Source organism: Hemitrygon akajei, chromosome 8 (genome assembly GCF_048418815.1).
Source record: "Hemitrygon akajei chromosome 8, sHemAka1.3, whole genome shotgun sequence".
In the NCBI taxonomy this organism is placed as follows: Eukaryota; Metazoa; Chordata; class Chondrichthyes; order Myliobatiformes; family Dasyatidae; genus Hemitrygon; species Hemitrygon akajei.
In genome coordinates this window covers 151486097-151512231 of record NC_133131.1, presented here as the reverse complement: position 1 = coordinate 151512231, position 26135 = coordinate 151486097, and the positions used below count along the sequence as shown (strand labels likewise).

The 26135-nt window shown below is 40.7% G+C and overlaps 1 protein-coding gene across 2 annotated transcripts in view; it reads right to left on the bottom strand.

The window, feature by feature from the left end:
* The window catches only part of larp4b (La ribonucleoprotein 4B), a 93291-nt gene that overhangs the window by 53957 nt on the left and 13199 nt on the right, over nucleotides 1-26135 (bottom strand). For both annotated transcript variants that reach the window (XM_073054848.1, XM_073054849.1), the window contains exon 2: nucleotides 9989-10119. In XM_073054848.1, the coding sequence (XP_072910949.1) occupies nucleotides 9989-10069 (81 nt within the window). In that variant the 5' untranslated portion in view covers nucleotides 10070-10119. The remainder of the gene's footprint in view (nucleotides 1-9988; nucleotides 10120-26135) is intronic.

The window sequence follows — 26135 nt, the reverse complement described above, 5'->3', positions numbered from 1 at the left end:
CGGATTGCACCTGAACCCGAAGGGATTCAGTATTCTCACAGGCAGGTTTGTTAGAGCTGTTGGAGAAGGTTTAAACTAATTTGGCAGGGGGTGGGACCTGGAGTGCTGAGACTCAGGATAGGACAGATGGTAAAAAGCAAAAGACAGCATGCAGTCAGACTGCTGGGAAGGACAGGCAGGTGATGGGACTTAGTTGCAACCAACAGACAGTATCAAAATATTAGGGGAGCCTACTAGGAGATCAGCTATACTAGATTGAATGTTATGTAATGAACCAGAGGCAATTAGGGGGCTTAAGGTAAAAGTACCCTTAGCAACCAGTGATCACAATATGATTGAGTTCAACTTGAAATGTGATAGGGAGAAAGTCTGATATAGCAGTATTTCAGTGGAGTAAGGGAAATTACAGTGGTATGAGAGAGGAGCTGGCCAAAGTAAATTGGAAGCTGCTGCTGGCAGGGATGTCAACAGAACACTAATGGTGTGTGTTTCTGGGAAAAATGAGGAAGATGCAGGACAGATGTATTACAAAAATGAAGAAATATCCAAATGGTAAAGTAGTATAACCATAGCTGACAAGTTAAAACTATTGTAAAAGCAAAAGAAAGAGCATGCAACCAAGTGGGAAGATAGAGGACTGGGAAGTTTTAACAAACCTACAGAGCAACTTAAAATCATTAGAAAGGAAAAGATGAAATATGAAAGCAAACTAGCAAATAATATCAAAGTGAATAGTAAACACTTTTTCAAGTATGTTAAAAATAAAAGAGAAATGACAGTGGACATAGGACCGCTAGAAAATGAGGCAGGAGAAATAATAATGGGGGCCAAGGAGATGGTTGATGAACTAAGTGAGTATTTTGCATCAGTCTTCACTGTGGAAGACATCAGCAGTATGCCTGATGTTGTAGTGTGAAGAAAGAAAAGTGGGTGCATTTACTATTACAAGTGAGAAGGTGCTCAAAAAGCTAAAAGACCTAAAGTCACCTGGACCAGATGAACTACAACCTAGGGTTCTGAAAGAGGTAGCAGTAGAGATTATGGTGGTATTAGAAATGAACTTTCAAAAATCTGGCATGGTGCCAGAGGATTGGAAAACTGCAAATGTCATTCCACTCCTTAAGAAAGGAAGAAGACAGTAGAAAGGAAATTATAGACCAGTTAGCGTGACCTCATGATTGGGAAGATGTTAGAGTCAATTGTTAAAGATGAGGTTGTGGAGTACATGGTGACACAGGAAACAATAGTACAAAGTCAGCAAGATATTTTTCCAGGGAAAATCCTACCTGAAAAACCTGCTGGAATTCTTTGAGAAAAAAGTAGGATGAAATTATAAGTAGGATAGATAAAGGGTATTCAGTGGATGTTGTATATTTGGACTTTCAGAAAGCCTTTGACAAGGTGCCACACATAAGGCTGCTTACCAAGCTAGAGCCCACAGAATTACAGGAAAGTTACTGACATGGTTAGAGTATTGACTGATTAGTAGGAGGCAGCAAGTGGGAATAAAACTATCATTTTCTGCTTGGTTGCCAGTGACTAGTGGTGTTCCACAGGGGTCGGTGTTGGGACCGCTTTTTAAGCTGTATATAAATGATTTAGATGATGGAATAGATGGCTTTGTTGCCAATTTTACAGATAAGGTTAGTGGAGGGGCAGATAGTGTTAAGGAAACAGATAGGATGCAGAAGGACTTCAATTAGGAGAGTGGGCAAAAAAGTGGCAAATGAAATACAATGTTGGAAAATGCATGATCATGCACTTTGGTAAAAGAAATAAATATGCAGACTATTTTCTAAATGGGGGAGAAATCCAGGAATATGAGACACAGAGGGACTTGGGAGTCCTTGTGCAGAACACCCTAAAGGTTAATTTGCAGGGCGAATCACTGGTGAAGAAGGCAAATGCCCTGTTAGCATTCATTTCAAGAGGTCTAGAATACAAGAGCAAAGGTGAGATGCTGAGGCTTTATAAGGCACTGGTGAGGCCTCATCTTGAGTATTGTGAACCACTTGAGCCCCTCTTCTTAGAAAAGATGTGCTGGCTTTGGAGAGAGTCCAGGAATGAAAGGGTTATCATACGAGGAACATTTGATGGCTCTAGGTCTGTCCTTGCTGGAATTCAGAAGGATTGGGGGGGGGAGAGAAGAGAGAGAAATCTCATTGACACCTTTCAAATAGACAACAGAGGCAGAGGTAGACCATTCAGCCCTTCGAGCCTGCACCGCCATTCTGAGATCATGGCTGATCATCTACTATCAATACCCGGTTCCTGCCTTGTCCCCATATCCCTTGATTCCTCTATCCATAAGATACCTATCTAGTTCCTTCTTGAAAGCATCCAGAGAATTGGCCTCCACTGCCTTCCGAGGCAGTGCATTCCAGACCCCCACAACTCTCTGGGAGAAGTAGTTTTTCCTTAACTCTGTCCTAAATGACCTACCCCTTATTCTCAAACCATGCCCTCTGGTACTGGACTCTCCCAGCATCTGGAACATATTTCCTGCCTCTATCTTGTCCAATCCCTTAATAATCTTATATGTTGCAATCAAATCCCCTCTCAATCTCCTTAATTCCAGCGTGTACAAGCCCAGTCTCTCTAACCTCTCTGCGTAACACAGTCCGGACATCCCAGGAATTAACCTTGTGAATCTACGCTGCACTTCCTCTACAGCCAGGATGTCCTTCCTTAACCCTGGAGACCAAAACTGTACACAATACTCCAGGTGTGGTCTCACCAGGGCCCTGTACAAATGCAAAAGGATTTCCTTGCTCTTGTACTCAATTCCCTTTGTAATAAAGGCCAACATTTCATTAGCCTTCTTCACTGCCTGCTGCACTTGCTCATTCACCTTCAGTGACTGATGAACAAGGACTCCGAGATCTCTTTGTATTTCTCCCTTACCTAACTCTACACCGTTCAGATAATAATCTGCCTTCCTGTTCTTACTCCCAAAGTGGATAACCTCACACTTATTCACATTAAACGTCATCTGCCAAGTATCTGCCCACTCACCCAGCCTATCCAAGTCACCCTGAATTCTCCTAACATCCTCATCACATGTCACACTGCCACCCAGTTCAGTATCATCAGCAAACTTGCTGATGTTATTCTCAATGCCTTCATCTAAATCGTTGATGTAAATCTTAAACAGCTGTGGTCCCAATACCGAGCCCTGTGGCACCCCACTAGTCACCACCTGCCATTCCGAGAAACACCCATTCACCGTTACCCTTTGCTTTCTATCTGCCAACCAGTTTTCTATCCATGTCAATATCTTCCCCCCAATGCCATGAGCTCTGATTTTACCCACCAATCTCCCATGTGGGACCTTATCAAATGCCTTCTGAAAATCAAGGTACACTACATCTACTGGATCTCCCTTGTCTAACTTCCTGGTTACATCCTCGAAAAACTCCAATAGGTTAGTCAAGCATGATTTGCCCTTGGTGAATCCATGCTGGCTCGGCCCAATCCTATCACTGCTATCTAGATATGTCACTATTTCGTCTTTAATAATGGACTCTAGCATCTTCCCCACTACTGATGTTAGGCTGACAGGACGATAGTTCTCTGTTTTCTTCCTCCCTCCTTTCTTAAAAAGTGGGATAACATTAGCCATTCTCCAATCCTCAGGAACTGATCCTGAACCCAAGGAACATTGGAAAATGATTACCAATGCATCCGCAATTTCCGGGGCCACCTGCTTTAGTACCCTAGGATGCAGACCATCTGGACCTGGGGATTTGTCAGCCTTCAGTCCCATCAGTCTACTCATCACCGTTTCCTTCCTAATGTCAATCTGTTTCATTTTCTCTGTTACCCTATGTCCTTGGCCCATCCATACATCTGGGAGATTGCTTGTGTCTTCCCTAGTGAAGACAGATCTAAAGTACTTATTAAATTCTTCTGCCATTTCTCTGTTTCCATAACAATTTCACCCAATTCATTCTTCAAGGGCCCAACATTGTTCTTAACTATCTTCTTTCTCTTCACATACCTAAAAAAGCTTTTGCTATCCTCCTTTATATTCCTGGCTTGCTTGCGTTCGTACCTCATTTGTTTTCCCCGTATTGCCTTTTTAGTTAAGTTCTGTTGTTCCTTAAAAATTTCCCAATCATCTGTCTTCCCATTCACCTTCGCTCTGTCATAGTATTTTTTTAATGCTATGCAATCTCTGACTTCCTTTGTCAACCACTGTGGCCCCTTTCCCCCCTTTGAATCCCTCCTTCTCTGGGGGATGAACTGATTTTGCACCTTGTGCATTATTCCCAAGAATACCTGCCATTGCTATTCCACTGTCTTTTCTGCTAGGATATCCGTCCATTTAACTTTGGCCAGCTCCTCCCTCATGGCTCCATAGTCTCCTTTGTTCAACTGCAACACTGACACCTCTGAACTGCCCTTATCCGTCTCAAATTGCAGATTAAAAACTTATCATATTATGGTCACTACCTCCTAATGGCTCCTTTACTTCAAGATCGCTTATCAAATCCTGTTTATTACACCACACTAAATCCAGAATAGCCTTGTATGTAGAAAGGTCTAGACAGAGTAGATCTGGTAAGAATGTTTCCCATGGTGGGAGTTGAGGACAAGAGGGCACAGCCCCAGGATGGTGAATTTGTGCAATTTGTTGCCACATGCAGCTGGGAGGCCAGGTCATTGGGTGTATTTAAGACAGACTGATAGGTTCTTGATTGGAGATGGCATCAGAGGTTACGGGGATAAGGCCGGGAACTGGGGTTGAGGAAGAGAGAAAAAAAGGATTAGAAAAGACTCGATGGGCCGGATGGCCTAATTTCGCTCCCATGTCTTATGGACAACTAAACTAAATGTGAGGGTGTGGCAGATGTGACAATTTAATCTTCAAATCATCAATTCTGACACTATGACAAGAGTATAGCAACAAGACACAAGGCTTGCTGATATTTAGTCTTAAATCATGTGAATTTACTTCTAAGTATTGTGCAAAAGTCTTAGGCGCATGTAAAAAAATTTGCAAGGTGTAGATGCTTTCAAAATTAATGAAATATTTCTAAATATCAAAAACTACCCTAAAGAGCAGTAAACAGAAGAAAAACTAAATCAATATCTGGTGTAATCACCCTTTGCCTGTAAAACGGCATCAATTCTCTTATGTACACGGTCATGCAGTTTGATAAGAAAATCAGATAGCAAGTTGTTCCAAGTAATCCCAGACAGCTTTGATGTTGAAATCAGAACTCTGTGAAGGCCGTAACATCCATTGCAGGTCTCTCTCAAGTAGAAATTTTGTGGTGGACAGAGGTCTCAAGATGCGTTGTTCACGCACTTCTGAAGAAGGTCGAGGACCAGAAATATAGTGGAAACTGAGTGCAGCAGACAAGAGATGCATCAAACTGACGACTCCTCTGAATCAGAAGTCCAGCACTACTACCAGCTCTGAACTCAAACCACTGGAACCCAAGTACACCCCTCTCTAGCCTGGAGAGGTCTTGTCAGAAGAAGTCTTTCATATTAAGAGTTGCCACCAGAAAAAGCTATTCCTCCTGAAGTGTAATGCCAAGAGACTCACCTACGTACAAAAGCACAAGTATTGGGGTACTGAACAATGGCAATATATGCTTTGTAATGACGAGTAAAAATTTGAATTACGTCTCAAACGTGAAGCAGTTTGCCCATAGAAGAACTGGAGAGCTTTAGATGACGAGCATCTACAGCCAACAGTGAGGTTCCCTGCAGGTTTTGGGCTGCATTTCAGCAAATGGAGTTGGTGGTCTGGTCAGAATTAACGCAATCCTCAATGCTGAGAGTTACAAGCAGTTTCTTATTCATCACTAATGCCATCGGGGAGGCACCCGATCAGTCCCAAACACAAGGTCATGGTCAAAGAATCTTCAGCGACAAGAACAGGGAGTTCTGCAACAGATAGCATGGCCTCCACAGAACCTTGATTTCAAAATCAAAGTTTTCTGGAAGCAAGCAAACAGCCAAAGTCTGGAGAAGAACTGTGGCAAGTTCTCCAAGATGCTTGCAGCAGCCTACCAGCTAATTTTTTTTTTAAAAATTGAACTAGATGACAGTGTACCCAAGAGGTTTGATGCAGTTTTAAAGGGCAAAATGTGATTACACCAAATATTAATTTTAGAATTTTTTTTAAAAACTGTTTACTGCTCTTTATGGTCTTTTTTGATATTTAGAAACATTTCATTTTTGAAGTCATCTTCACATTGCAGATTTCTTCAACACGTGCCAAAGACTTTTGCACAGTACTGTAGAAGTAAATCCACACGATTTAAGATTTCAAATATCAAAAGCAGGATGAAATTAACCAACACTTGGACACCAGATTTAAATAACCATTAATTCACTATGACCATTGGGAGACAACTGTTAGAAATACAGCTTTATCTTGGGAAGTAGTGTCTGCTTTCATTTTCTTTCTGCCCGAGATCATAAAATCAAACATATTGGCAAAAGTTAAAATTTAACCTACAAGGAACAAGAATCCATGCATTTCTCCATCTAGATAAGCAAATGGTTACTCCAGTAATATTAAAATATGATCAATAAATTCAATGCAATTCTAAGAAATAAAGCATCAATTAAACCTTTATTATAATTTTAATTCAGCTCTGTGAAAGTTCAAGGGCAGCCAAAAACATCCAGATCTCACATTTGAATATAGTATTGAAAGAGTTGAGGCACTGTACTACAAATTTTTCCATGGATGTTTATGCTAAATATCCCACCTGTTCAGGCAGGTTCAATTGGAAGCTTAAATTGGAAACAGATGTTCTCAATGAAAAGTACGGAAGAAATGTGGCAAATGTTCAGGGAATATTTGTGTGAAGTTCTGCAAAGGTACGTTACAATTTGACAGGGAAGTTATGGCAGGGTGCAGGAACTGCGGTGTACAAAGGCTGTAATAAATCTGGTCAAGAAAAAAAGCTTACTAAAGGTTCAGAGAGCTAGGTAACGTTAGAGATCTAGAAGATTATAAGGCTGACAGGAAGGAGCTTAAGGAGGAAATTAGGAGAGTCAGAAGGAGCCATAAGAAGGCCTTGGTGGGCAGGATTAAGGAAAGCCCCAAGGCATTCTACAAGTATATGAAAAGCAAGAGGATAAGACATGAAAGAATAGGACCTATCAAATGTGACAATGGGAAAGTGTGCATGAAACCGGAGGAAATAGCAGAGATACTTAATGAATACTTTACTTCAGTATTCACAATGGAAAAGGATCTTGGTGATTATAGTGATGACTCCTTGCAGAAGATTGAAAAGCTTGAGCATGTAGGTATTAAGAAAGAGGATGTGCTGAAGCTTTTGGAAAGCATCAAGTTGGATAAGTCACCGGGCACGGATGAGATGTACCCCAAGCTACTGTAGGAGCCAAGGATGGAGATTGCTGAGCCTCTGGTGATGATCTTTGCATCATCAATAGGGACGGGAGATGTTCCAGAGGATTGGAGGGTTGCGAATGTTGTTCCTTTATTCAAGAAAGGGAGTAGAGATAGACCAGGAAATTTTAGACCAGTGAGTCTTACTTCAGTGGTAAGTTGATGGAGAAGATCCTGAGAGGCAGGATTTATGAACATTTTCAGAGGTATAATATGATTAGGAATAGTCAGCATGGCTTTGTCAAGGGCAGGTCATGCCTTACGAGCCTGATTTAGTTTTTTTCAGGATGTGACTAAACTTATTGATTAAGGAAGATCATAAGATGTAGTGTATATGGATTTCAGCAAGGCATTTGATAAGGTATCCCATGCAGGGCTTATTGAGAAAGTAAGGAGGCATGGGATCCAAGGGGACATTGCTTTGTAGATTGAGAACTAGTTGCCCACATAAGGCAAAGAGTGGTTGTAGAGGGGTCATATTCTGCATGGAGGTTGGTCACCAGTGGAGTGCCTCAGGGATCTGTTCTGGGACCCTTCGTGGTTTTTATAAATGACCTGGATGAGGAAGTGGAGGGATGGGTTAGCAAGTTTGCTGATGACACTAAGGTTGGAGGTGTTGTGGATAGTGTGGAGGGCTACTAGAGGTTACAGCGGGACATTGATAGGATGCAAAACTGGGCTGAGAAGTGGCAGATGGAGTTCAACCCAGATAAGTGTGAAGTGGTTCATTTTGGTAGGTCAAATATGATGGCAGAATATAGTATTAATGGTAAGATTCTTGGCAGTGTGGAGGATCAGAGGGATCTTGGGGTCCAAGTCCATAGGATGCTCAAAGCAGCTGCGCAGGTTAAGAAGGCGTACGGTATATTGGTCTTCATAAACCGTGGAAATGAATTTAGGAGCTGAGAAGTATTGTTGCAGCTATATAGAACACTGTTCAGACCCCACTTGGAATGCTGTGCTCAGTTCTGGTCACCTCACTACAGGAAGGATATGGAAGCCGTAGAAAGGGTGCACGGGAGATTTACAAGGATGCTGCCTGGATTGGGGAGCATGCCTTATAAGAATAGATTGAGTGAACTCGGCTTTTTCTCCTTGGAGCGACGGAGGATGAGAGGTGATGTGATAGAGGTGTATAAAATGATGAGAGGCATTGATCGTGTGGATAGTCAGAGGCTTTTTCCCCAGGGCTGAAATGGTTGCCACAAGAGGACACAGGTTCAAGGTGCTGGAGAGTAGGTACAGAGGTGATGTCAGGGGTAAGTTTTTTTTACTCAGAGTGTGGTGAGTGTGTGGAATGGACTGCTAGCAATGGTGGTGGAGGCTGATACGATAGGGTCTTTTAAGAGAGTTTTGGATAGGTACATGAAGCTTATTAAAATAGAGGGCTATAGGTAAGCCTTGTAATTTCTCAGGTAGGGACATGTTCGGCTTAACTTTATGGGCCGAAAGGCCTGTATTGTGCTGTAGGTTTTCTATGTTTCTATGATTTTAAGGACACTTCAATATTCAAGCAACAAGGGAACAGAGTCTCACAAAGGGCTTCTAGTTCAATGCCAAGTGCACAGCTAACTACCTCATCTCCATTCTCAGCAATTTTCAAAGACTTACTTTAAAGCACAAGAATGCTTCCATACAAATTAAGTTGTAGGTACAATAAAAATACCTCCCTTTGTCCATGCCCAATATGTAATTTTGCACTAATACTTTATATATTAGTATAAAGTAGGGTTCCAAACTATTCAACGGTATTGGCAGAGGAAATAAAAGTCGTCCTTCACCTCAATACTTCCCACTTCAAACTTGTCTTCATTCTGATGTTTGAAACTTCATTGCAGGGAGGATGGGAAACAGAAAGAGCTCCAGTTTGATGTTTCAGGTAAAAGAATACATTTGGGGAAAAAAAATCTGAATGCTCACCTGAAAAGATTTGTAAATATTTACAATCGGAATGTAAATTCAATTAAAAAAAACTTGGCCAGTTAGTAACAGCCTTCTATAAAGTATTGCATCATCATAGCTAGAATAAAATTCAGGTTTAAGGCCTCATGCAAAACAAGCTTCAGATTTTTTTCCTAAATTTTGAACTTTATTTTGGCAAGTCTTATCAGGTTACCCTTAGTGCATTAGAGCTGTGTTTTGAATCATGATTACTTTTATAATTTAGAGAAACAAAGCAATCAATTAGCTCCCGCAACTAACATTCAAAGATGTTTTAATATTTGTATTATGTAAAGGATAGATATTTGGCCAGTTTATCAAGTGCAACTCTAATGGCAGAGAAAATTCAAGGCCTCAGCTCATAATAATCAGATAGATACCTCCCACAAAGCTGCAGAGGAGTGCCAGGTTGGATCTTTGATGCCCAAGGACAGTGTTCTGATAATGGTGCAAGCTTCACTTTATCTCCCCCAATGCATCTGAGATATTGATGTGCTATTAGTCATTATATCATTTTCATAACATTCATACAGTCAACTTAAAGGACAAAACCATAGCTGATTTTAGCTAATGCTGTTTTCACAAGCTCAAAAATTTTAACTGATCCAACAAAAACAGATCCAAATGATTTATGTAAGATAATTCCCAACACATGCAACTTACCAGTGGGGTACTGTCAACAACCTCTTGGACTTGCTGCACCTGCGGTTCAGCCACAACTTTAGTGTCCTGGTCAGAAGTCATGAGCCGTCTGCTTTCTGGCTCCGTAGAGAGAATTTTGCTTGTCAAAGAATCTGCAATTTAAAACATCAATTGAGCAATTCTCTCAAGTTTACAAGTCCATTCAAAGCAATAATAAATCCCATTTTGTTTTCATTTCTATAAAACAGCAAGTGCATTCTATAGAACATTAGCAGTGACATAAAGCTGCTGGTATTAAGACTGGAGAACAGAAAAATCCTGAAGGTAAAGGGTTATAGTGAACTAGGTGAGCAGTGGATTATTTTAACTTGCCAATAAATTATATAAAGTATTCAAAATTAATGGAGACAATGGTAAATCATGTAGCAATAAGCTATTACCTGCTGCAAACTACTATAGCAGTCTTCATATATTTTGTACAGTAATCAGAACTCTTCAGTTACCTACATTGTGTTGGTCAAAATATGCTGATTTCATCTAATTTCATTAATTCTACTAAAAGCTGGAGGTGTAAGTAACTGTGTTGCAACAATTTAGGGTTTGTAAACAGGTTCCTCTTATAAATTGTTCAAATAGAAATGATGCAAATGTTTGGTGCTATATTTAAAACTTTCACAAATCCTGCAGGTACCCTGGTTGAATTATAGAACTATGAAGCGCTGCTCACAACAGAAGAATTCAGTGTGTTCATTCGCCAAATCCTCTATGAATAGTTTTAATATCAGAGTATAAAATTAATATTCAGTGATATAAAAACTCTTCAGTCATTTTAAACATGAAAATATTCTCCTCTACTCCACCCTTTGCAGTACTTGAGGATCCACTACCCAGGACATGCCCTCTTACGACCAGAGGCAGTGCAGGAACCTGAAGACGAGAATATTTCAGGTACAATTCCATCCCCACTGCCAGATTTCTGAAAAGAATGAACCCATGAATGCTACTTCATTCACTATTATTGCACAACTTAATTCTTAGATAGATTTCTTGCTGTAATTTATAGTATATTTTATCCAATGGACTGTACTGGTGCCGCAAAACAAATTTCATGGTATACGTCAATGACAATAAATTGATTTTGAAAGGTTATGTTCCCTTCCAACTGTGAAAACTATGCCACACATTTTTAAAATAAATTTGAGAATTATAATGTATTGTGGTGCTCAGTACTCAGTGGATTCAGTACAGATTCCATTTGCTTACTTACAGGTAATGTTAGGGTGAACATCAGATGAAATCAGCATATTTTGACCAACACAATGTAGGTAACTGAAGGGAACGTGTATTTCTCCCCGAGGGAAAAATTGGCTTACAGACAGTTCTCAGGGACTGAACATCTGCATAACCCAAAGACTGCATGTATATTAGTAATACCAGTAATATAATTTAAAAACTCGCAAATACAGGATGCTGGAATGCTCCTCTTGCAGGATGTGAGAAGTCAGGGAGACTCCCCCCCCCCGGGTGTCCCTGATGACGACACCTGCAAGAAGTGCATCCAGCTGCAGCTCCTAACAAACTGCGTTAGGGAACTGGATGACCTCCAGATCATTCGGGAGAATGAGTTTATCGATTGTGGCTACAGGGAGGCAGTTATGCAAAAGGAACAACGCACAGGTAATTGCGTTACCATCAGGCGAGGGAAGGGAAAATGGCAGGCAGACCAGGGCTCCTCTGTGGTCATTCCCCTCAACAACAAGTATACTGATTTGGGTACCGTTGGGGGGGATGACCTACTCGGGACAAGCCGCGGAAGCCAAATCTCAGGCACTGAGTCTAATTCTGCAGTGCGGGGGGGGGGGGGGAAGAGAAGGGGAGAGCGGTACTGATAGGGGACTCGATAGTTAGAGGTACAGACAGGGGATTCTGTGGTTGTGACAGAGACTCCCAGATGGTTTGTTGCCTCTTGGGTGCCAGGGTCAGGGATGTCTCTGATCGCATGCACAGCATTCTGAAATGGGAGAGTGATCAGCCAGATGTCATGGTACACATCGGTACCACTGACATAGGAAGAAAGAGTGAGGAGGTCCTGGAGTGAGTATAGAGAGCTTGGTAGGAAGTTAAAAAGCAGGTCCTCGAGGGTGGTAATCTCATGATAGTTACCTGTGCCAGTAAGGGTAAAAATAGGATATTCTGGAGGATGAACTCGTGGCTGAGGAACTGGTGTATGGGGCAGGGTTTCTGAAATTTCAGGTCCCTGGGGCAGGTGGGACCTGTACAAGAAAGACTGGTTACACCTGAACTACAGGGGGACCAATATCCTTGCAGGGAGGTTTATTAGTGCTATTGGGGGGGAGGGGGTTTAAACTAGATTTGCAGGCGGATGGGAGTGCCAGGGTAGATAGTGCAGCGGGGGTGAAAATAAATGCTATCGTTTCATGCAAAGTCACAAACAGAAGGGTTGTGTGTGGTGGTAATAATCTTCTGAGGTGTGTCTATTTTAATGCGAGGAGTATTGTGGGGAAGGCTGACGAGCTGAGAGCGTGGATTGACACGTGGAATTATAACATTGTAGCCATTAGTGAAACTTGGCTACAGGAGGGGCAGGGTTGGCAACTTAATGTCCCGGGGTTCCAATGTTTCAGACGTGATAGAGGCAGAGGGATGAAGGGTGGGAGGTTGGCATTGCTAGTCAGGGAAAATGTTATAGCAGTGCTCAGGCAGGACAGATTAGAGGGCTTGTCTACTGAGGCCATATGGGTGGAGCTGAGAAACAGGAAAGGTATGACCACATTAATGGGGTCGTATTATAGACCACCCAATAGTCAGCGAGAATTGGAGGAGCAGTTGGAGGATCTACAAGTATTTGGATAGACAGGGACTTATTAGAAAAAGTCAGCATGGCTTTGTGTGTGTGGTAGGTCATGTTTAACAAATCTATTAGAGTTACAAGGAGGTTACCAGGAAAGTAGATGAAGGGAAGGCTGTGGATGTTGTCTACATGGACTTCAGTAAGGCCTTTGACAAGGTCCCGCATGGGAGGTTAGTTAGGAAGATTTAGTCATTAGGTATACATGGTGAGGTAGTAAATTGGATAAGACATTGGCTCAATGGGAGAAGTCAGAGAGTGGTAGTGGAGGATTGCTTCTCTGAGTGGAGGACTGTGACTAGTGGTGTGCCACAGGGATCAGTGCTGGGTCCATTGTTATTTGTCATCTATATCAATGATCTGGATGATAATGTAGTAAATTGGATCAGCAAATTTGCTGATGATACAAAGATTGGCAGTGTAGTGGACCGTGAGGAAGGTTTTCAAAGCTTGCAGAGGGACAAGTGTGAGATACTGCACTTTGGAAGGACAAACCAAGGTAGAACACACAAAGTAAATGGTAGGGCACTGAGGAGTGCAGTAGAACAGAGGGATCTAGAAATACAGATACAAAATTCTCTAAAAGTGGTGACACAGGTAGATGGGGTAGTTAAGAGAGCTTTTGGTACATTGGCCTTTATAAATCAAAGTACTGAGTATAAGAGCTGGAGTGTTATGGTGAGGTTGTATAAGGCATTGTTGAGGCCAAATTTGGAGTATTGTGTGCAGTTCTGGTCACCGAATTACAGGAAGGATATTAATAAAGGTTGAAAAAGTGCAGAAGGTTTACAAGGATGTTGCTGGGACTTGAGAAACTGAGTTACAGAGAAAGGTTGAATAGGTTAGGACTTTATTCCCTGGAGCGTAGAAGAATGAGGGGAGACTTGGCAGAGGTATTCAAAATTATGATGGGTATAGATAGAGTGATGGCAAGCAGGCTTTATCCACTAAGGTTAGGGGAGAAAGAAAACCCAGAGAACATGGGTTAAAGGGTGAAGGGGGAAAAGTTTAAAGGGAACATTAGTGGAGGCTTCTTCACACAGAGGGTGGTGGGAGTGTGGAATGAGCTGCCAGATGAAGTGATAAATGAGGGCTCACTTCTAACATTTAAGAAAAACTTGGACAGGTACATGGTTGAGAGGTGTATGGAGGGATATGGGCTAGGTGCAGGTCAGCAGGTTAGGCAGAAAAATGGTTTGGCACAGCCAAGAAGGGCCAAAAGGTCTGTTTCTGTGCTGTAATGTTCTATGGTTCTACAAAGTTTTAGTGTCAAGTCAGTCATCCTCATGTGGAATACATGAAAAATTGTATAAAAAGCCACACATTATGAGCTAAAGCAGCATGTGCAAATGAATTGAGTATGATGCCAAAAGCAGCTGAGGATCTTTGGCATTTCTAATCTATACAAGAATACAAGCTGATTAAATTCAGGGAAAGTAACTGCTGAACAACTTACAAAATTAACAATCTAATAGACCAAGGGTAGATTTTTTTTTAAACCATTCATGAAAGCAATTTTCAAAACCATCAAACATTCATTGCCCAACTCCAAAAACACCTTCTGAACTTAGTTGCAAATTACAACTAACCAGTTATCAGTGTAGTCACATAACCTACAAACATTATAAGATTTTGGAATTTGACTAAGATGTACCTGGACTTCAAAATACTTCTAGTGCATAAGCAGGTCACTGTTATCAGCTGATCGTACTGCTGATCAATAAATACAAGCCAGTCAATAATAGGACAGATTGTTCTGTACTTGTTAGGGAACAAGATATACACTGGAGAAATTCCATTTGAATGAATACATTGAATTATGGTTATTTGGGCTATCGATGAAAATTGAGGCAATTATTTGGGACTAAAACAAAAAACTGAGAAAATAGCCAGGACTCCCTTTTATTTGGGACAATATGCCACTTAATTGGGACAGGGGAAATGTGAAACGTTTTCTAACTACTGTCAGGTGCATGTCATGTGGCTGTTGGACACTGCACAGTGCTTAGAGTGAATACAGTTTAAATAGCACCAGTTGCGTGAATTTGTTTTCAAAAAGCAGCCATTTTTGTCGCTGATAGCTGGGGAGAAATAAGCAGGACAATCAACTTTAACTCACTACATTTTCAAGTATTCAGACTTGGAAATGCCAGAAACAGACAGGAGTGAAAATTAAATGATTTCACTACTTCAACAAGTTACAAACTATGAAGAATGTGAAGGTTATCAATAATCGTGTTTCTCCCCCAATGGACCTTCAGTTCTCACCTGTGCCCTCAAATAGATGCTTACATGTGACAGCAGCCACATCCTGGTGCACCACTTTGACAAGTGGGCTAAACCAGGTGAGGGCAGCTGGCAGGTTTCATACCCCAGTAAGACGGGGACCTGCCAGTCCTAGCATGCAAAGACCACTCCAGCAGACTGGGCAGATGAGATTGACAGAGATCCAACGACAAAGGTGGTGGTTCTGCAACACTAAATGTCGAATGAAGGGCATGACGAGGTACAGAAAAAGCCATGTCATCCACTACAAACAAAGAGGACACCAGTTGTGATGCCTACTTATCCTCTGGATCCAGACTTCTGAGATCAAGAGACTCAAGTGCCCCAGGGCACTTTAAAATCTCCATCACAGATTTACTGCCATCGGATATGACAGACAACAGTAATATTGGTAATGTTATAATTTGTGCTTTATTTCAAAAAATACATAATGTGTTGTACAGTTAAATGGCAATTCATCTTTAAAACCTTTAACTATTTCCATGAAACTTTGGCTAATTAAGGCAGCCAAAATGGGTAATTGTGAGGCACCCAATTGGGCCAAAATATATGGATCGCAATGTGTCCCTATTAACCAGAATCCACTGTATAGTGTACAAAAGCACCAAAACCTTTCAATTAAAGTGACTTGGAGGGAAGTAAGTACACAACAGGGCCTAAAGTGTTACTCTACCCAATGTGCTGCCCTTTGCTGACAGCATGTGCACCAAATTTGCTAAGATAGCTCAGAGGCTTAGGTGGATCCAGCAAAATGAAAACAAAGTGTGCTAAGTGTGCCTTAAATGTCCTGGAACATGACTATGATGGACTTCCTCTCAGCATCCAACTGATCAACAGCAGCCTTGACACCTCTGCAAACATTTCATCCAAAATACATTGTGGGATTACAATCTTGCACAGAACATGCTGATTCTGCATCGTTACATCTTGTTGCTAGATCAGGTTGGTACCATTTTCTTTTTGGCTGCAGTGCTGTTTTACACTTATTAAGCAAGACTGATAATAGTTACTCTCAGCGAAGGAAATGCCAAGACACAGAGTTAAGAGCTACAGAATGCAATTCTCTGGTTATTATTTTTAAATCAACAAAAGGATGTCTGGTTTTGAACTGCTACACATTTGCAATCTTCCTTATTTACAATGTTGACATGGCCAAAACCTAAAATTTATCTTTATCCCAAGAGTCAGAGTTCATTTCAAGATGGGGTACATATAGCCACTGCTAACAAATACATTTTCAACAGGTAGAAATCAAATTTAACCCTCCTTTCCCAACCTTGCCCACAACACCACCACTATACTGGTTCCAATCAGATGCTGTAGATGTCATGTCCTTTCAGACTTCCCCATGTTGGTTTGCAGTGAGATAACCAACATGACATTCACTACCACTTCAATTATATGCAAGATCAAAGTAGTCACATATGGAGGATATCAATTAATGAAGCAGGGAGATAAGGCAAATTTAACTAGATGTGCACGTACTTGAAAACAAAGGGATAAAAAAATGAACAGTTCTGCTGAAACACTAGTGGTAACCAACAAGTTTGACTATTTGACTGGATCTCATGTCTACAATTTGGATATTATGTCATTATTCTTCAAAAAAAAAGACAGTCAGCCCTCCTTATCCGCGGATTCCGCATATGCGGATTCAACCAACTGCGGATCAGGAAAACCCGGAAGTTCTCTCTCCAGCACTCGTTTGAGCATGTACAGACTATTTTTTCTTGTCATTATTTTCTAAACAATACAGTATAACAACTATTTACATAGCATTTACATTGCATTAGGTATTATAAGTAATCTAGAAATGACTTAAAAGTACAGGTGGTCCCCGGGTTATGAATGAGTTCCATTCCTGAGTCCGTCTTTAAGTCGGAACAGGTACATCCAGTATTATTTAGCGGCAGTCAAATGTTTTTCTTAGTATTTCGTACATATTTTACCTTCCTATGCATATAAAACACTTAAGAAACATACATATTTCAATAATTAAACCACTGCGTTGCTTAGTAATAACTGTAGCTTTCATCGGGGCAGGGCCTTTCACATGCTCCATTAAAATTGTTCCGATCATTGATCGACTGTAGCCTAACGCTTTTCCAATGACCAATGGCGTTTCACCTCTTTCCGATCGCTTTATTACTTCCACCTTATTTTCAATCGTGATTATTTTCATGAACAGAAACACTGCAGATTCAGAGCTGCACTGCTGGCTCATAATGTCCACGGTACTGAGACAGGTCAAAAAAGGGCTGGGGTTCCACTGGGTCCTAAAGAACACTGCACTGAGCCAGGTTAAATAAGGGACTTGAGCATCCACGTTGTTTGGTATCCGCGGGGGGTCTCGGAGCCAATTCCCCCGCGGATAAGGAGGGCCGACTTTATACCACTTTCTGACTGTAGGATAAACCCCAGTGGTAGTGCAGGCCCTTGAGACATTGCTGAAAGGTTAAATTCTGCAACTAGCAGGATGTTTGTAGCCCGAACAAGTTAGCAAGACAGTTTTGGTACACACTCAAATGCTAGTGAGGGGAAATTGTTAGGCTCAGCTTTTGTCATAAATAATGAAGGTAAATGCCCAATAATCTTTCTGGTTCAAAGTTGAACAATTTGAATGACTGATATTATACATCAGCTAGTTCTGACAACAGATCTTTTTCTCTATCAATAGTGAGAGGCCGTATCCCTGCACACTACCACTCACTCTCTTTCTTACTTGCTAATAGCCAAATGCACTAATTCTGCTCCAATGTCTTGTGCTCTTATCCATCTTCATCTGAAATCTGTCCAGGTTGTGTGGACAAGTATCATATTTAGAAACAAAATATTCACATTAATTTGTGTTTGCTGAGTTCCCAATATTCCCTGCTCAAACAAAATCATGGCATTAAGTGAGATAATGAAGAACAGTGCTTTTCTGAAGGGTAGTAGTTGAGAGTTAAATGTCCTCGGCATAAACATCACCAAGGATCTCACATGGTCTGTACATACCAGCTGTGTGGTGAAAAAGGCACAACAGCGCCTCTTTCACCTCAGAAAGTTAAAGCAGCTTGGTTAAAGAAGCAAGATCTTTCCACACAGGCACAATTGAGAGCATCCTGACCAGCTGCATCACTGCCTGGTATGGGAACTGTACTTCCCTCAATCTCAGAACCCTGCAGAGGGTGGTGCAGCCAGCCCAGCGCATCTGTAGATGTGAACTTCCCACTATTCAGGCCACTTACAAAGACAGGTGTGCAAAAAGGGCCTGAAGGCGCATTGGGGACCCAAGTCACCCCAACCACAAACTGATCCAGCTGCTACCATCTGGGAGACTGTACCGCAGCATAAAAACCAGGACCAACAGGCTCTGGGATAGCTTCTTCTGCCCAGCCATTAGATTGCTTAATTTACACCAACAACTCTATTTCTATGTTATATTGACTGTCCTGTTGTACACGCTATTTATTATAAAATACTATAAATCGCACATTTAGACAGATGTAATGCAAAGATTTTTATTACTTACATCCTTCATATATGAGGAATAAAGTCAATTCAATTCAGTACTGAGTTTCCTCCAATTGTAGACAATTTCTGTTAATGTGGACTGATGAACACTTAAGGTCTTTAGAAATGCCTTTGTAGCCTTTTGTAACCTCTACAATTCTTCTAAAAGTTGCTTTGATCAAGGAATGATGCCCATAAGCAGACCTTTCTTAGGAGCAGTCTGTCGGTAATCTGACTGTGCCCTTTTTTTAAAAAAAGGTTAGGGAAGGGCACCTCTACAACTCACACCTTCAATCTGACCTTATTGATTAGAACCTAACTGCAAATCGCTCTCGTAGAAGGTATTAACCTAGAGAGAGAGGGGGTGGGGTGTGTATGTGTGTGCGTGTGCGTGTTATTAGTTTAGGGAGATTGTGTTTGTCCATTACTGTGACTTACATGAAGATCAGACTACATTTGAAGAGTAATTAATGTAGAAAACCATGTAATTGCAAAGGATTCATAGGCTACGTCCAGACTACACCAGATAAATCCGTAACCAAAGACTTTTTTCTTTGTTTTTACCCTCCGTCCACACTAAAACGGCGTTTTCGTCCCCCGAAACCAGAGCTTTTCAGAAACATTTTCCAGGGTGTGTATTTCTGAAAATGCCGCTTGGGCAGATCAGTGTGGATGGGGTAACCGGAGAAATCTGAAAATGTTGTCAGACGGCAGCGCGCCATTTCATTGTTTTCTTGAACACAACTGAACAATTTCAGAACAGATGGCAACAAGACTGAAGCCAGAAGAATTAGAAATGTACTCACCAAATACTTTGACCCATAACTTACTGAATAAATAAGTATACTCACTTTGCCCTGTTTTCTGTTCTTGCTCATATGAAGGTGGTTTACCTATTTATGCAAGTACTTGTCTGACAATAGATGTGTAACAGCCTAGTGTAACATTGTATGGAAATACAAGATAATACTGATGCAGACATGTTTTACACATTTAACAAGGGGCTTTATTAATGCAACAGAGTTAGTCAGTTTTTCAAAGTTGGTCGTCAGCTGGGTCATACAGTCCATGAGCTCCATATGCTTCAGTATTTGTTTTTTTTAATTTTTAAATCCTCCTGCGAGAGCCAACAGCTGCCCGTTGTTTAAGATTTTCTAGTCTGTAACACAACAAACACGCACCATCTTTCACAGCAAGATTTGACACCAAACATGTCGCTCGTTTTCGGTAGATGTGTCCTGCGCATGCCCAGTAGGAGGAGATTCACTGAAATATCCGTTTCGATGTGGACAGAGATTTTTTTTTTTAAAATGCATAGTTTGGACACCTATCGTTTTTACGCAAAACCGACGTTTTCAAAATTATCCGGTCTAGTGTGAATGTAGCCATAGACTTTTTCTTGCAACTGTATATAATGGCCTAGCATTCACAGGACACAATTAACAGTGCACTGCTGTCTCCTCATATGGTAATAAAATGTTTGCAAGTAAACTGCCAAGATCAGAGAACTCAACCCAATCATTAACCACCCAAGCTACCCATTTTTCATACATCCCCATATTCTTTTTCTAGCCTTTGACCTTTCCAACCCACCTGGTTTCACCTGTTACCTTCCAGCTAGCTCGTTACCCCTCCCTGACCTTTTTATTCTGGCATCTTTCCCCTTCCTTCTCAGTCCTGAAGAAGGGTCTTGGCCTGAAATGCTGAATGTTTATTCTTTTCCATATATGCTGCCTGACCCGAGTTCCTCCACCGCTGTTTGTGTGTTGCTTTGGATTTCCAGCATCTGCAGAATCTCGTGTTTGGAATTGAGAACATGATGCTAACAATGCAACTTACATTTTGCAGGTTCTTAGTGAATATCTGCATGAGTATTTCTGGATTCAAACATTTTTCGTAAGTTAAATATACTTCCTTTTGCTCCCTATACTAGAACCTGGAGCTCTAACTGTACAAGTCTGAGAAACAAAATCAACTTTGAATTTGGCTAACTGGCAGAATAAAAAAAAATTAGGTGGCCAGTTCAGGTAAACAGCCCCACAATCAACTTAAACTAACCTTTAGCCAGCTTCTTCCTTCCTTTCCAGTTGTGAAGGGTCTCAGCCCAAAAAAATGACTCTTTATTCCTCTCCAAAGATGCTGCCAACCTGCTGAGCTCCTTTATAATTCTGTGTATTACTTAAATTTTATGTCACCTTTCTTCAATGGACAACACCTTACTTTTAAAAAGTGACTTCCAACACTGGATTCTCATCTTCTTCACATCCACCCTGGTTAGAATCTTCAGGACCTTATATTTCATTCAATTACCCAATTTTCTTAAAACTTCAGTGAATGTAAGTCTTGGGTTCAGTTCTTGCACTATCCTATCCTGAAAGCAAAGTAACTACTTTGTTTGCTGAGTTGCAAATAGAATTGAACCCAAGCAATCAGCAATAACCACTTTACGTTGCAACCTTTGTGTCATCCAGTTTCCTTTTTTTTTAAAAAGTAAAATCTGAACTGGCTACAAATGGAACAGCCAGTGTAGGGAATCATGAAGAGAAACAATTTTCACAGATCTAATCTATACATTGCAGTGTAATCCTGGATTTGTCAACTGATCGACAAGATTAAGTGGACAAATATAACATCTGTACCACAAATAGCAGGGAATTCCCTCATCTCAGTGAAAACAATACACTCAGCAGTTCAGACAGCATTTATGGAAAGAGGAATAGCAACAGTTCAGGTCACTGACATTTCATAGCTGGGAAAGAGAAAATGAGTAGAAAATTGGGGGAGGGGATGAAGAGAGTAAGTATGAAGAGGAATAACCAGGTGCAAGGTAAAGCCACATTTGTTGTGGAGGATAGAGGTCAGCTGACTATGGGGATAACCAGAGGGACATAATGCAATGCAGCATATTGCATAACCTTAGTCTCTGAGAAACACCCAGTAGGTCAAGCTGCATTAATAGAAAAAAAACTGAGTCACTATCACAACTGGATAACTTGGTATCAGAGCTAGTCGGTTCTGCTCTAAGCGACTGACCAGAAATTGGGAAAATCAGAAGGTCAGAACTTGCCTTGAAGGGTAATGCTCTTCCAACTTGCACAAGGCCTTGTAGTGACAGCACAGAAAGCACACACAGGTCAGTAACAGTGGGATGAAGAATCTTGCCTTATGTCCATTTGAGGCAACAGTTCACTTGCATTTTTTCCCCAATCATTTGTTCTACATTCAGTGTTGAAAGTACAGTCTCCTCTATACTGGAGAAACCAAACAGACTGGGCATCAGCTTTGCAGTGCATCTGCATTTTCTGTGTTTATTTCAGATTTCCAGCATCTGCTGTTTTATTTTGATTTTCCAACCTCTCACTGAAGCAACAGCAAAAGCCAATGAATTGCTCATGCATATGAATAAAAGGCTTTTGCAACAATTAGTCAGGTTTATTTATATGACAGCAGCTACATGTAAAATAAACAATAATTTGCACAGTGTTTTGCAATATTGTGCTCAATGGCTCTGTTTGCAACTACACTGGATTTTTTTGAATTCTGTTTGAAGTGCAGATTTGACTACCTAAAATTCCAGTATATCTGCAATTAATGAAACTGAATTTCTGGATGTAAACATCCAAAATTTTGTTTAAAATCAGATATAAATTGACAACTTTCACTGAAAATTATAATGGTGGTTCCTCAAGCCATTTATAGCAGATCAAACTTGTATGGAAAAGCGACTTAAAATTATTGCCAACACCAATTCTAGCTCATTCAACTATGAAGCTACTAGTTGTATCAGAATTGATTCAGTTATAAATACCTAGCTCTTCCAGTTCCAATAATGTCACTTTCATTTAGATTGCATTACATCCACAACTTAATCAATTACTTTGTCCAAGGCCACTGACTAAGCTACTGAGTTCAGCTCATGAGTAATAGGGAAGTTGAAGCAACATTATGGCCAAAGACTACTGAGAATATTTTTCACCACAGAAAAACTAAAAGCAAGCTACTGGAGCAATTCAGCGAGTCAGGCAGCACATTTTAGAGGGAAATGGCAGTCAGCATTTTAGGTCAAGACCCTTAATCTGAACTGAGCAGATAGCCAGGTGAGGCAGAGGGCTGCAGTGACAGATGCCAAGTGATAAGTAGATACAGATGAGGAGGAGCTTATTAGCAGATTAAGTCAGGGAGGAGGAAAAGTGGAGATAACAAGAGAGGCTGGAAGGCAACTAAGAAGTGCAAACAACAAAATCTGCTAAAGAAAGAGGTATGGTAGGCTGGAGTAGAGTGAGGAGAGAGGACCCAGTGGGACAAATGTTGGTGATAGTATGGGAAAGAATCTGGGTGATGGCTTGGAGGGGTGTGTTGGAAAGAAAGTGTATGCAAGAGGATACAAGTAGATCAGAAGCTGAGTGGTAGGGACAAGGGGAAGCTGATTGCCTGGAATTCAATGTTCATGCCATCAGGCTGATACAGATGGAATACATGGTGCTGTTCATCTAGTTTGTGTTTGGCCTTAACCATCAGTGGAAGATGAGACAGAATGGAGTGGAAGTGGGGAGATGGACTAGAATGGCCTGCAAATGATTCACTACCACACAAGGAGGTAACATTACATTCAAGAAAAAAAGGGAGCACAGGATTTATTAGTTGGACTTACCTTTTAGCAAGTAAAACCACAAAATTTTAATAAATTCTTTTCTAATGTAATGGTATGCAAATGAAGTCATCTTATGTTGTAGAAAACAAAAAGCCATCTTAAAGTGATGAATTAAGAGTTGACCCCAATTTTAGTAGGACTACATCAGAATAAAAGAGATGAGGATCACATTCTGATTGAAGGAGCAGGTAGAACACAATCCAGGCTTTAAAATGCTAAGGACAGGATATTTTTTTAAATACTCATTACCCCATTGAAATGGGATGGTTCGGCAAATCAGATTTTCTTTTGCACTGATAGATGCAAATACTGAGATATAGTTCTTGTGCTACACTTTTATCACTGGAAAATATGACTGTAGGACACAAGTTGTGGTATTTGCTGCTTTTGGGTTAACAGGAACAAAACAGGCATCATCTATGTTTAATAATTTAAAATTATTAGAATAATTATTTTCCTAACTGCAGCATTGTATTAGAAATTTACAAATTAGCTGTGGCAAACTTCAACTATTATTTTAATAAGTAATTCATTTACGATTGCAAGTGTGCGGCACTTATAGCTGGAATTAAACAAGAATTGTTTCCTAAAATGGTGTTTAATTATAATATTTTACATTAAACATTATGTGTGAAACATTTATGAATAATTCTTACGACGTTGGACACCTGGCATGCAAATTATTTTCTTCTTCCCTGAAACTTTTTTTATTTTGCGACACAGTGTGGAATAGGCCCTTCCAGCCCTACGAGCCACACCACCCAGCAACCCCCAGTTTAACCCTAGTCTAATCACAGGATAATTTACAATGACCAATTAACCTACTAACTCATCAATCTTTGGACTCTGGGAGGAAACAGGAGAACCTGGAGGAAGCCCACACGATCACAGGGAAGATTTACCAACTCCTTACAAGCAGGGACCATTCATGATCCATGAGGTCATGGACATTATACAGATTACAGAGGTGTAGATGTTAACTATTTTGAGGCAAATTAGAATGGATGAATCCCCAGGGCTAAGATGTTCCTATGGGAGGCTGGTATAGAAATTGCAGGGACCCTAGCAGAGATATTTAAATATCTTTAGCCACAGGTGAGGTGCCAGAAGATTGGAGGATAACTAATGTTTTTTTTAAGAAAGGTATTCTGAAGGACCAGATATAAATATTTGGATGGACAGATTGATGAGTGAATCAACATGGCTTTGTGAGTGGTAGGTCATGTCAAATAACCTTAATAGTTTTGAGGAAGTTACCAGAAAAGTTAACTAAGGCCAGGCAGTAGATATTAGCAAGGTCTTTGACAAGGTCCTGTCACTTGGTATTCAGGATGAGGTAGTAAATTGGATTAGGCATTGGCTTGCTGGAGAAGCCACAGTGGTAGAAGTTGCCTCCCTAATTGGAGGCATGTGTGGGGAAAAAGGTTGAAAATGGCAGATAGAATTTAATGCAGACAAGTGTGAAGTGTTGCACGGGTGGGGGGTGGGGGGGGGGGGGGAGAAGAGATAAACCAGGGTGGGGTCTTAAATGGTGAGAGGTAGGACACTGAAGACTGCAGTACAAGACAATCTGTGAGTACAGGTCTCCAATTCCTTTAATATGGTGTCACAGGTAGGTAGGGTCATAAAGCTTTTGGCCTTCTAAAAGCAAAGTCTTGAAATTTAGGATGTTATGTGAGGCCTAATTTGGAGTACTGTGCGCAGTTCTGTTCACCCAACCGAAGGAAAGGTATCAATAAAATTGAAAAGGGTACAGAGTAAGTTTACAAGGATGCTGCCAGTACTTGAGGACCTGAATTATTGGGAAACCTTATTCTCCAGAGCATAAAAGAATAAAGGAAGATTTGATAGAGGTATACAATATTATGAGGGGTATTGATAGGGTAAATGGAAACAGGCTTTTTCCACTATATTTGGATGAGATTAAAACTAGAGGCCATGGGTTAAGTAAGGATGAAAGGTAAAATGCTTATGGGAACTTCTTCACTCAGTGGGAAGAGTATGGAACAAGGTGCAAGGAAAGTGGGTTTGATTTAAAATTGAGATATCTGGATAGATACATGGAAGGAGTATGGAGGGTTGTGGTCTGTGGGAACGTCAATGGAACTAGGCATATTAATAGTCCAGCAGACTAAATGGGCCGAACGGCATATTTCTGTGATGTTGAGTTCTATGACTTGACAATGAGATAAGCAGCTTTCCAGGATCAAACTTAAAAAGACAAATTTAAGAAAGACACCATATGCTTAAATATAGCAATGAGAGCAGTAAACAAAAGGCTGAAATTCATTCTACAGCATCTCCATTAGACTTCAGTTATGAATCAAAACATATCAACAACCCCAAACATGCTTACCTCATTCCAGCAGATTTTACCATTTAGACAAAATATTCAAACTGCACAGTGACAAAAATCTTAATTTTGGAATGCACACTGGTTTTCAGAATCTGGGCCACAGAGCAAGTCAGTAGGCTGGCATTCTATTTCAAAAGTAGCACAGATAATTTTTTTTAAAATCACCACAACTTCTCAGTACTCAATTAAACTGACAAGCTGATAATTGAAGGGTATCTAATGGCAAAGACAACATAGGAAACAAAACATGTAGACTGGACGATTAGTTTTGTCTTCTGCAATAAGAAACCAATTAACAGAAAGCCAGGGCTATCTTTGTTTTGCCAGGCATGTGTACGAGTGCTCACCCAACCTGTTAAACATACTACCCCTCACAAGTAGCAGATTCAACAGTAGACTGGTTAATCTGCAGGAAGAAAATAGGTAGATGCAGAATTTAAAATTAAAAGATTTCAGAACTGTGAAAAAATTCAACTTCAGCAGTGATACAGAGCCACTGGAAACTTTGAAA